General features: G+C 43.7%; 1 protein-coding gene across 13 annotated transcripts in view; it reads right to left on the bottom strand.

Moving 5' to 3' along the window:
• The window catches only part of GREB1 (growth regulating estrogen receptor binding 1), a 189,449-nt gene that overhangs the window by 75,614 nt on the left and 101,018 nt on the right, over positions 1 to 12,817 (bottom strand). For all 13 annotated transcript variants that reach the window (XR_007519543.1, XM_049902774.1, XM_049902771.1 and 10 more), the window contains exons 5-7: positions 3,996 to 4,178; positions 2,231 to 2,374; positions 5 to 133 (exon numbers count right to left, since the gene is read on the bottom strand). Coding sequence is in view for 12 of the 13 variants with exons in the window: in XM_049902774.1 (XP_049758731.1) it covers positions 5 to 133; positions 2,231 to 2,374; positions 3,996 to 4,178 (456 nt within the window). In the remaining variant the exon portion in view is untranslated. The remainder of the gene's footprint in view (positions 1 to 4; positions 134 to 2,230; positions 2,375 to 3,995; positions 4,179 to 12,817) is intronic.

Raw genomic sequence — 12,817 nt, 5'->3', positions numbered from 1 at the left:
CTACCTAAAGCTGAGGGCCTTGGCAGAGCCACCAGGTTGTTCTTCACCAACTGTTGATGCTTTGGGGAATCTTTGCCATTGAAAACAGCTGAACCCAGTGCTGCTGTTAGCGAGGAGTGATCAGAGGCTGATCCTGAAGGCAAAGAGAAAGAAGGAAGAAAGCAGGGTCAGTTCACAGGAATGCCCTGTGAGCCAGGCAAGTAGGAAATTATTTTTCTTCCATTTTTACACACTAGCTATTCATTAACAAGTCTCACTGGGAGGTCAGGATTCCTGCAGTGGACATAGGGATGCCGACCAGCTGACTTATCTGCCGCACTGAGAAAACACACACACACACACATGCATACACGCCAGTAAGCATGGTCTGGGTGAAAGACAGGCCAGAGGGCACAAGTGGCCAACAGGTGAAGCTCCCTGAATTCCGGTATTGCACCGGAAACTGCCCTACCTTCTCTTTTACCTTCCAGAGTTCAGGTTTGTATCAAAGTCTGCCCAGAAGGGAGAGGGAAAGAATGACACAAAGCTTAGGCGACAGTGAGCTTCTGATGAGGGTGATGGAAAAATCTGGAATGGTTAAAGGTGATGGTTGAGCAACATGATGAACATAATGTTACTGGGCTGTAGATACGAAGACTGTTGAAATGGCAAATGATCCTTTACAAATACATTTGCAAAATAAAATAGTTCCTCTTGAAAAAAAAAAAAAAAGCCCCCAGGAAAGCTGTCATGTTTGCTATCACCCAGCTCTGGGCTGGTGACAGGCCTGGAGCTTCCCAGGTCTGAGGACAACTCTAGGGCAACCATGGTTTCTGTTATTTCTGTTGTCTGATGCTGACTACATTGCTTAAGTCCCCCAAGTCAACCAGAATAGTCTGGAAGGCCTCAGAGTCTGTAGGGCACTCCAGAGCTGAGAGAGGCGCAAACCGCTCTGCATGGGCAAGGCAGCATGGTGAGGGGTAAAGAGCCTGGTTCTGAACCCGGACTGCCTATGCGTGAATCTCAGTTTTGCCACTTGCTGGCCATGTGAGTGTGGTTATTTACTTACCCTCCTTGTGCCTCAATTTTCTCATCCATAAAATGGAGATAATAATAGTACCAACTCTGGGCCTTGTCAGAATTACTATACGAATTAACAGAAACACATATAACAGTGCCTGCCTATGAATAGCAAGCACTAAGTAAGTTTTTGCTACCATTATATCTTATTTGATTCTTATAATCATCCTACAATTTAGACAGAAGTTTCTTTCTCAACTTTACAGATGAGAAAACAGAGGTTCAAGGAGTTTAAATGAGTTGCCCCATGTCACTGGGCTAGAAGGTGGCAGTGCTGGAACTCACAATCAATTGTTCTGACTGCAAACCTAGTGGTCTTGCCAGTCACCGAGCTGGCAGACATCCAAGGCTGCCCAAGTGCAGCACCAGTCCCAGGCAGTGAGGACCACAGCAAACGCCACGGGGAAGGGGAGGCATGGTGCCTCTGGAGGGGAGCACGTTCCCAACATTGGTGCAACCCCTTTGTTAACAATTTGTGGTATACAAGGGCACTGGCTCCCTTCTCAGGGTCAATGCTCTTCTACAGACCCTTACTGCAGTGAGAATGAAAATGACCCATGACCTTCTAGAGTCCTTGAGACGGCTGGTATATACTGTGAAAACAACTATCGCGCTCATCAGGTCTCTTCAGTATGGCAAAATGCGTCATTTTTGGTATCAGAAATACATGATGTCAAAATACCTGATTCCACCATTTACGGTCTATGAAACTCTATGCAAATATTCAGCTTCTGTGAGCCTCAGTCTCCCAATCACTAAAATGGGGAAACTAAAACCAGGGTTGTTCATAGGATTAAATGGGATATATACATAAGGCTGGGGCATGCTGAGCACTTGATAAGCGGCAGCAATCTACTCTCATCTGCCCCTTCTAGCAATTCCATGCAAACACTGACAGTATCCATTGTGCAGGTAGCTGTGTGCTGTGAGGATGCAGAGGGAACTAATATGTGATCCTACCATCAAGGAGATGGCACCGAGTATCAAAGAGGAATGCAGAAAAACTTTTCAAATTAGTAATAAAGCATTCCGTTTTGAAAGCTGTCGCAAATTCAAGTTGAAATCTAAAGACATTGGAGAGAAAGATAACGTGACCATTGCTTATTCGGAAGGATGTTTGATTACATCATCTGCGGGCGTAGCAGCCTCTGGTGGTTCTCCATCGCCTCACCTGCCTGTTGCACTCCCATCACCATGCTTGGGTTTGCTCCAGGGATGGGCTCACTGGGGATGGTTGCCAGAGGCCCAGAGTTCTCCAGTGGCTGGAAGAGAGAACTGGAACACATGCTGGCAGAGGCCTGCCGGCTCCTGAACTCTAAGGGAGAAAGACACATGCATGAAAACCAACTCGCTCTTCTCCAACAGTTATGAGATGATTTCCTGGGCTGGAATTTGTCCTATAGGAGAGCAAGACACATAGATAACCATACAAGGTGCTAACGCCATCCTAGTCTTCGATTCAGTATAGCCCAGGGAGGAAGGGGTATGACTCTTGGCCTGTGGCTCCAAGCCAAGGAAAGGAGGAATGAATGAGTGTGAGGAACAACCTACCTCACCATGCTCTGACTGTCAGGAGTTGGAGCAATAGTGAGCATTTGGAGGAAAGGAAAACAGATGACACGAGTGAGTCATTCAATCTCTGCCTTTAAACGTCCAGGAAAGAAGAGAGTATCACTCAAAGGTGAAGGAATAATCAACGCTTTCCTCTATTTCATAAGTCATCCTCGGTCAGAAAGATTCTCAGGGGCACATCTAACCTATGAAGTTCTTGGCCATAGCAAGTGATCAAAGACACTTAACTGGCTCCTCAAGGGGAAGAACTACTGCAGCCCTGGGCCTAGAAAATGGCTGACACATAGTAGGAGCTCAAGAAATATTTACTGAATAAATCAAGGAGAAAAGAAAAGAAGGAAAAGGGTGACCGGATAGGGGGAGATGAGAACTGCCACCTGCTCACGAAGCCTCTTCTTTCAATTCATGGGGCCTGACTGACAGATTCCAGGTGACCAGACATCAATAAAAAGGGACAAGTGAGGGCAAAGGTCGTCTCCCTGAGAACCCTGACAGAGACACATCCCTCAAATGGGTGTATCCCAGTGAGCACCCCAAGGTTAGGCCTCTCTGAAATCCAGCCCCCCTTCCATCTTCCCCACCATAGCTGACTGTAGCCATAAGAGATAGAGGGGAAACAAAGAAGATCTGGAGTGGAGAGCCTTCTTTCCTAAAGCTTCATAAAGCTTTAGCCTAGTCACGTCTTCAGAAACCAGAAATGTGAACTCGACTTTCTGTTCAGGGTTCAGGAGCCATCAGTCAAGCCAAGCTTTCTCTAAATCAGGGTTTCTCAGCCTGAGAAATACTGACATTTTGGGCTGGATAAGCCTTTGCTGTGGGAGGCTATCCTGTCTGTGCATTGTAGGATATTTAGCAGCATCCCTGGCCTCTATTCTCTAGATGCCAGTAGCAACACCCTCCCACCCCCCACAGCTGTGGCAACCAAAATGTCTCCAGATACAGCAAATGTCTCCCGGGGGACAAAATTGAAACTGAGTTGAAAACTGCTGCTCTAAATACTTACCACAAAGGGGCACAGCATAGTGTGGCTCCATTGTCATCAAAGAGATTCTTGTTATTTTTGTTTTTCTTGCTCTTACCTGTACCTTGAAGCTCTTATAATGTGGACCTCTGTCAGTCAACTTTTAAATGTCCCATACAATTAGTCTACCACCATAAGCTAGTTAAACATACTAAATGCAAAATAAAAAAAAAATTTTTTTTTCAAAATAGCATTGTAAATTCCACAGGTCTGGTCTGTTGCCTACAATTCAAGCCCACTAGGGAATGGTCTCTCCCCAAAGTCAGGCCAGTTAGCATCTGTGACCACTTGGAGGACAATCCACCACACACCTACACATCCTCCACCAGAGGGGGAAGCTCACCTGAGCCTTTCCAACAAATTAAAGGTCCTTTAGTTAGAGTTCCATGCGCATTACGGACCAGGTAGTACTTCAAGTGCTTCTGCTTCTTGGGCTGGGTGGTCAATTTAAGATTTATATGATTGGAAAATTCCGTGAAGTAACAGAAGCCTTTCTTTCCGCAGCCAACACAATTCCCAGAGAAACCTGGAGGACACAAACCATGAGTGTTTCCAACGGTGACTCTGGTTAAAACAGGCCAGGTAACACCAACTTACCTTCAAAGTCCTTTCCAGATACAGTAAAACCTGTGAAAGCCAGAACCTGTATACGGCAGAAACCTGTCAGAGGCAGAAAGTGCAAATATTTTTCACCTTGTCAAAGGCAGAGAACCTTCCAGACCTGGAAAAACCAGGCAGTCCTGGCAAGTTCCGGCTCTCACAGGTTTCACTGTGGTACATAATTCACCGAAACGCTTAACATCTGTGCCCTATACAACCAACCAGAAACTACCACGAGGCAAAAGGCCCCGTTATCTTATATTGGCCCAGAGGTCAAAATGTCCTCAACTCAAATACAAGAACTGGGATTTAGTAATAGAGATGGGCCCAGGCAAACTTGAAAGATTTCACTTTCTTAGGGGCATATTTATAAACCTGTCACCTTCTATGCGGGAGACCTGGGTTCAAGGCCCAGCCAAAGCACCTCATGTGCAGCTACCACCTGTCAGCAGAGGCTTGCGTGTTACTATGATACTGAACACATTTCAGCGGAGCTTCCAAACTAAGACAGACTAGGAAGAAAGGCCTGGTGATCTACTTCCAAAAGCAACCACTGAAACCCCTATGGATCAAAACAGCCAGATGTGCTACCAATCAAGGGGATGGCACAGGACCCAGCAGCATTTTGTTCCATTGCACATGGGGCTGCCGTGAGTCTGAGGCCAACGCAGCAGGAACTAACTATAACAACAACAATATACAGGGAAAACCTTGTAGAATAAGAACTATCTCGTTCAGTTATTTACACGGATCAGGTGTCTGAAATAATCTTTGTCCCTATTTCCTTCCATGCTGGCCAGTTACAGAACCTCAAAGCAATGAGGCCACTGGGACTGGATGTATTAGGAAACCTCCTGAGCGTCCAAAATTCCCTCCTGGAGTCCTTTAAGCTGATCCATAAGCTGCTGACAGGAAGCCAAGAGAGCTCCACGGTGAACGGGCAGAGAACACGGCTGAGACACTGGTAAACGGTCCTGCGTGCTTACAGCCAGTGGAGTGAAGGCATCAGCTCAGAATGTGGCTGTCTCTCGGTGTCAGTGTCCTGCTGCCTAAGGCCAGGTGGCCTTTCTGGCAGCTGCTGGAGCTTCCCAACAGCTCTGAGACTCTGGGGGGGCTGCCAATATGGCGGCAATGACAAAACCCACCTCATTTGAACTATTAAAATTCAGAGAATATGCCTGAAAAGACCTTTATAAACTGCAAAGCCTATTCAAAATATGCTGATTAGAATTATTAGTTACAATAACACCCAAGAGGAACGTGCCCCTTAGAACAATCAGTTATATGAGATCAAAGGGCAACATCTGCCCAAGAGCAAAGAAAAGAAGACAGTAAGGGGCAGAAAACCAGGACAGAAGGAAATGGGGAGCCTAGGATGGAAATGGGGAGAGTGCTGACACATTGTGGGGAATGACACCAATGCCATCGAACACTTTATGTACAAGCTATCGAATGGGAAACAATTTTGCTCTGTAAACTTTCACCTAATGCACAATAAAAAATTTTCTTAAAAAAAGGAATTATTAGTTAGTACAGGTGAAATACAATGACCTGGCTTTTCTAACAGATGACTGTTCTTGTCTAAACTCACTAAAAAAGGCCTTCATTAAGGCCTTGTTTGGCCCACTACTATGTCTGGTTTCTATGGGTACGGAGTCCTTTGATAGGGAAGACCCTGAAGCTACAGATGTTGAGACTAGTCTATTTTATCATATTTCTTGGCTGACAAGTTTTCAGAGGCCATTTCAACCTGAGCCATGAGGGCTACATGGCTCTGTGCATAACATAATATATCCCTGAGGTCTCTGGCTAGTGTTCAAAATAACATCAGTTAGTGAAGGCTATAAACATCTCCATAGAGAAATAAAGTATCTACCTTATGGAAACCTACTGGATTCTCCCATATATTTTATTTTAAGCAAATTTAATATTTCTCCAAAGACCTTAAAAATAAGGACAAACTTCTTGGTCTAGACACAGGACAGGTATAGGATAACTTAACCGTCTAAAATACTACTACCTCTGTACCAGAGCAAACAGATAAGGGCCCAAAGAAGCCTAAAACTCAGTACTCGACATTTCCTTACTTTTGAGGGGACAGGAAGTAAACTAACATGAACAGTGAACCAGGGACGATCTTGCCATTCACTGTAGTCTACAAGGGTTACACAGGTAATCAACAGAACAACCACTCAGTCAGGAGAGCAAAGCCTTCTTTTGGGAACTCTGAGAACCAGAGATGCTACCCAATCTGTCCAATGTCACAGATACAGAAAATGTGGCATTTAATTCCAACATGAGAATTAAGTCCAGACCCGAAAGCACGGCATCCAATGCTTCCCAAATCCTCCCCAACCCTCATCTCCAGCTTTATTTCCTGTTCTTCATTCTGGTATGCTTAATTTTCAACTGGACTTCCTGGCTCTCAAACCCACCTCACTCCCACCACCCTCCTGCTTCCAGCCTCATAGTCTTCCTTCCTTAAGCCCAATCTGTTTGAGTCCTGCCCATCACTCAATGTCCAACTCAAATACTTGCTCCTTCAGAGAGCCTTCCTTTGCCCAAAGGGCTGGGTCTCTCTTTTCTCCAAACTCCAAGAGCTCTTTATATCACTCAGATGGTCCTTCCTTTTATTGAAATTCATATTTTTTCCCAAAATTATCCCTATCCTTCCAAAGGACCAGGATCCCAGTATGACTGCAGGTATGTGTGAGTTGTGTTTGTGCATATAAGTGTGTGTGTGTTGGCTAACGCCCAGCATGTAGTAGACAGTCAGTAAACATCAGAAAGAAAGAAACAAGATAACTACAAAAGTGGACATTTTAAGATTTCCATATATACTCTGAAGTATTATTCACTTGTCTCCAATCTGGGAACCTTGAGTTTATCACAGCTCAGCTGCAATCTAAGAATAAAGCCCTAAGAAATCTTCAGAGCTCCCTAGAAGGGATCCTGACCTTGAGTGTTGAAAGGATGGATAAGCAAGTAACAGAACTGCAAGACCAAGGATGCTAAGAGTAATGTGCAAAGGGCAGTGCTAAGCAGGCTACACGCCTTTGTCCCAAGAGAAACATGGGCTAAGGGACCATTACTCCATTTCAGAAGCTCTTCTCAGCAGTGATGGGAACCACAGACAATAAAAATCTCCTTTTTTGTAGTTCAGAAATAAAAGTGGACACCATAGGTCTCCCTGGTAGAGTAAATATTTAGGAAGTCAGCTGTTTTGCTTTGGCAAAAACTTTCTGGTCAGTAAAACTGGCTGCTTTTTGAGAGGTGATCCTGGAGAGGTTGGCCCCAGGGGGTCCACCAAGAAAACCACATGACTGTTAACAAACTGGCCCTGGGGGTCAGGGAAAAATGGTTTAAGCTACCTCAGCCGAACATACGAGTAATTCTAATTTTTCAAGAAATTATTTGAAAGGTAAAAAATTTTTTCATGAGAAAGGATAAAACGATTCTTCAGAAATCCACCTTACAGCTTAACTGGTGGCCATTAAGACAATTCTGATGCATGGCGACCCCATGTGTGTTAGAGCAGAACTGTGCTCCATAAGGTGTTCAATGGTCAATTTTTCAGAAGCAGATTGCTAGGCTTTTCTTCCGTGGTACCTCTGAGTGAACTCGAACCGCTAACCTTTCAGTTAGCAGCCAAGCGTGTTAACTGTTTGCATCGCCCTTAGGGCATTAAAAAAAAAATGAAATCCATTGCCTTCAAGTCAATTCCAACTCATAGCAACCCTATAGGACAGAGTAAAACTCTCCCATAGGGTGTTGACTAGTGAATTCGAACTGCTGACATTTTGGTTAGCAGCTAAGTTCTTAACCACTGAGCCACCAGGGCTCACCTGAGGGCTTAGGAGTCTATAAAGTATCTTTAGAAGACAGGCCTAGGAAGCATGGAATCTTGCCTGAATCCTAAAATTCCTGCCAGGCATGAATATCTAGAGTTGAGATCAATTATTCCTTCAATGTACTATACCATAGGAAATATTCCATAAAAATTAATCTCTCTCCAGATTCCTGGCTTTCATGGAGGTTGGGGTAACCCACACAGGCCACAGCCCGTGGGTGTCCTTTAGAACCTTGAGCTTTGAGGAAAAAAAATTGGTTCCTGAAGGTATTTTTGAGTCAAACAATGGTTCAGATAAACTAATAAGACCATTTGGATGTGGGCATTGTGCGTTTTTGAAGAATTCAGTCTGTTTTGGGAAACTGACTCCAAAGATCAGACTGGGAGCTATGTTTAGGACAAATCTGTAATTATTTTAATTAGTCTGCAAGACAGCATTGTTTGAAATACCCGTCATGTTTATAATCATACTGTCACCTGCTTGTTACACAGAAATTTCTTATCTTGAAAAAAACAGGTTCTCAGAGGAGATCGACTTCATACCTTGAGTCAGCCTTTTGCGAAAATAAGTATTTCCTCCAATGTGACTTTGCCCTGAAACTGAGGCACTTGGTCTGACTAAAATGGCTAACACAAGAGCTGGCTCAGATTTCATTTTGTCTTAGCCTCCACTTCTGCTTCTGAGAAAATGATCCATGGCTGTTAATAGGTAAACCAGGAGGAGCAGCTTGCCCTTGGGAAGAACATCTCGTAGGTTTTAAACAGATTAATCGAAGCCCTCCAACAGTAAGAGGTCCATCCTGTATTATCTTGCTAATCATGAATTCTCTAATGGAAACTTGGCTGTCACATGTAAATTTTTCTATACTTTGTTTCCTCTAGACAAGCTGTGTGTGCTCCTTGTGGATATACGTTTTTGTGTGGTGGTTCCAACTATACTAGTTTAGATGATCCCTTTCCAACTGACAGTGAATTTACGTGGGCAATCTCTTGGTTAGATTCCCGGCACATGTGTGGGCAATGCATTTCGGGAACTTTAGGATTATCTTTAGATATTCATAGTAATGATGTTAATAAATATTGGAAAGGTAATGTTAAGTTGTTACACATTGTAAAACCAGAGTTGGAAGAAAACCCAACACTCAGGGTCCAACACTCAGGGTGGAGTTGGTCATTCTGAAGAGCTTTAATTCCTACTTATGGTACATTTGAATTGGAAAAATCTTTAAGAAATTTATCACTAGGGGACAAATAGCAGAGGAAGTCGCTAATGGGATGGAAAAACAACAGCGATCTCTGACCTCATTAGCTAAGGAGGCATGAGATAACAGAACAGCCTTAGATTTTTTATTAGCCCAAGAACGTGTCGTCTGTGCTGTAGCAAATACCTCTTGTTGCATTTGGATAAATAACACAGGAGAAGAAGAACAGGATATACATAGATTTAGACAGTAAGCTACTTGGTTACACGCTTTAACACTCTTATAAACACCAGATTTACTTGGTTGGTTACCATCAAGAATAAGCACATGGGCTAGATCACTACTGCAAGGAAGAGTAATATTCCTAGTCTGCATCCTGATACTATTAGGCATAATAAAACTTATCTTCTATTGTCTTACACACTTAAAAGGCAAAAGAAGGCCTCAGGCTAAAATGTTTTCAGCAACATGATTGATGAAAACGTCACTCTTACTTAAGATGCTGGTGAAGAACCAGATGGTATCCAGTAAAAAACCAGCACTGTAAGTTTAAAGAGCCTGCCACAGCCACCATCTAGAAGCCTAAGTCCAGGTGCTAATAGTTGATGTGTTATCTCCAATTTTTGATCAAAAGGAGGGAGTGATTTAGGGGAGAACATTGGAACCATTATCCCACCCTTGGATGTGGCCCAGCTGGACCTAGACTCACAAGAACTTACTTAGAAGGGCTCACAATGACACATCAACTAGGCCCTGAGGTATAAAATTAATAGCTAGGACAATCTTGGAAAACATCTTTTAGGGAACCTTTCACATAAACTGGAAACCCTGGCGGCGTAGTTGTTAAGTGCTAAGACTGCTAACCTAAAGGTCAGCAGATCAAATCTGCCAGGCACTCCTTGGAAAATATGGGGCAGTTCTACTCTGCTCTTTAGGGTCACTAGGAGTCAGAATCGACTCGACAACAATGAGTTTGGGGTTTTTTTTTGTTTTTCACACAAACTAATCAAATAGGACATATATTTTCCACTCTTATCTTTTTCTAATAGCGTTTAGTAAATAGTAAGACTTGCTGGACCAGTGAAGACCCTTCTGACTGTAGTTACTGAAACCTGTACCAATGATTATTAAGAAAGACAATTCAAAATGTAGAATTACAATGATTTGGCAGTTCTCAGCCAATCTGTGAAAAGGTGAAGCTTACAATGATTTCATTCATTTGTGGTTAAGAGCTTGGCTGCTAACCAAAAGGTCGGCAGTTCAAATCCACCAGCTGCTCTTTGGAAACCCTATGTGGCAGTTCTACTCTGTGCTATAGGGTCACTATGAGTCAGAATCAACTTGATGTCAATGAGTTTGGTTTTTTTTGTTTGTTTTTAATGTTAATATACACTGATGAGTCTATAATATTCCTTGGACTTAGGCAGACATAGCTTTGGCAGCATGCTTGTCTGTTTTCCCACTTTTGCCTATTCTGTAACATCCTTGGACTTGGACAGACATGGCTCTGGTAGCATGCTTGTCCGTTTCCCATTTCTGCCTCTTGGAACATATGCCAAAAAAAACCTTTCTTTTTGCTTTACTATTAAAAAAAACTAATCTCTCATGACCATACATAGTTACACTATGTGACATTTCTGTAGGTCTGTTTGGCAATGTTTAGAGAGCATACGCAGCCTTTGTTTAACAAACATGTACGAGTACCTGTAGTACAAGTGTGGCAGCTGCAGAACTAGGCTCTCCACTTCTTTTAGAAAGAAGGTTCCTATCCATTCCCTCCCCTTACCCTTCACTGCAATGGAGAGGGCATGAACTTGGAAATCAGACAGACCTGAGTTCAAATCCTGACTCACTAGTTGTGTGACTTTGGGCAGGTTACTTAAATTTCAGAGTTTTCCTTTCCTCATCAATAAGCAAGATGGTGATAGCTAACATTTATGGCACATTTACCATGTGCCAGACACTAGACCAAGCACTTTTTATAAGCATTCTCATTTAAACCTCATGAAACCCTATAAAACACTTAGTAGTACTGCTTACAGATAAGGGAATCGACGCACAGAGAGAGTGCTGGATTTGGGATTTGAACCATTCTGTTATACCATCTCCTCACAAAATCCTATCTTGTAGGAGCACTGTGAGGGTCAATGTGCCTGCTATGTATCTAACACCTAATAGGTGCTCAGTTAAGTGTCTTTTCTCTTTCCTCTCTCGAGGAGGCATAATCTGTATTAGAAAGATGAGCACAATACAGTTCTGGAGACTCAAGACTGACCCTAGTGAAGCAACTACATGGCCCCTCATGGTGCTGTGTGGTATGAGGGAAGTGGCTCAAGCCCTCTGGGCTTCAGTTTCTAAACCCTAAAACAGATCCTGTGTTTTCTTCCAAAATCAAAATTGTATGGTTCTACTTTGACACATCCACAGGTGGCTTCCTGCTGACTTGGTAGGTGGCCTTTGAGTAGGTGGCTTGTGGCAGGCTGGAGGAGGCCAAAGTTTATTGTTTGTACTCCTCCCTTTCGGAAAGTGGGGGCCTAACTATCCCTACCCCTGATCCTCATGGGTGGCTCTGGAAGCCCACCAGTGCCTGACCTTTCCTTCTTAAACCAGAGTCCAAGGAGGCCTCAGTGGACAGCCACCATACCAGACATGAGTTTTCACAAACCAGTCCCCCAGGCCTATCTGCTTCATCTCATGGTCTTCCCGTGAGCATGAGCACCTCCAGCCATTCACCCTATGCTCCAGAAGGCCTTGCTCTAGAGGCTGCTCCAGCACAGATGGTCACTTGGCCCAAGCCATCAACATTCCATCCAAAAACGCAAATTTTACAAGTATGTTCTCAGCACAAATAATGTTTTGAACACTCATTCAAAGCATACTTGCTAGGAAGTAAGCCAGGTGCTCTAAGGAGAACACAGATACAAATACATAGTCTCTGACTCAGGAGGAATAGATAGAACCTAAATAACCGAGTTCTTTAGGCAGTGATCTACACTAACTAGAAGTACCAGTAGCAGTTACAAGTCCACAAATTTGTGCAGCATGTTTGAGCTTATAAAGAACATCATAAACAGGCTCACTTAATCCTCAGGACCACAGGTAGGACATACCATTGCCCCCTATTCTAGGTGGAGGGCTGGGAGTTCCAAGAAAGGAAACACCCAAAGTACCTATCTCCTAAGCGGGGACTTGCTCTTCAGGAACAATGTGCTATGCAAAGAATGGAGAAAGGGGCAGAAGTAACTGAGGACAGGGATTCCAGGAAGATTTCTCGGGATGGTGGGATCTGAACTGGGCCATGAAGAAAAGGTAGGGTCTTACCTTGCTAGGATGTGCTCCTTGCTAGGATGAACTGTCACGGGCAGGCACCTGCTACACCTAGACAGCCACCCTCCCCCGCCCCTGAAAATGTATGGTGATTCCGGTAAAGAGCAGGGTCATATTTGGCTCACTGTAGCATATGAAGTTTAAAACCAGAATCCAGCTTTATATCTATGTTGTGATTACAAGCTT

This window comes from Elephas maximus, chromosome 12 (genome assembly GCF_024166365.1).
Source record: "Elephas maximus indicus isolate mEleMax1 chromosome 12, mEleMax1 primary haplotype, whole genome shotgun sequence".
Taxonomy (NCBI): Eukaryota; Metazoa; Chordata; class Mammalia; order Proboscidea; family Elephantidae; genus Elephas; species Elephas maximus.
Note: the sequence above shows the minus strand (reverse complement) of the source record. Positions and strands in the feature narration are given on the sequence as shown.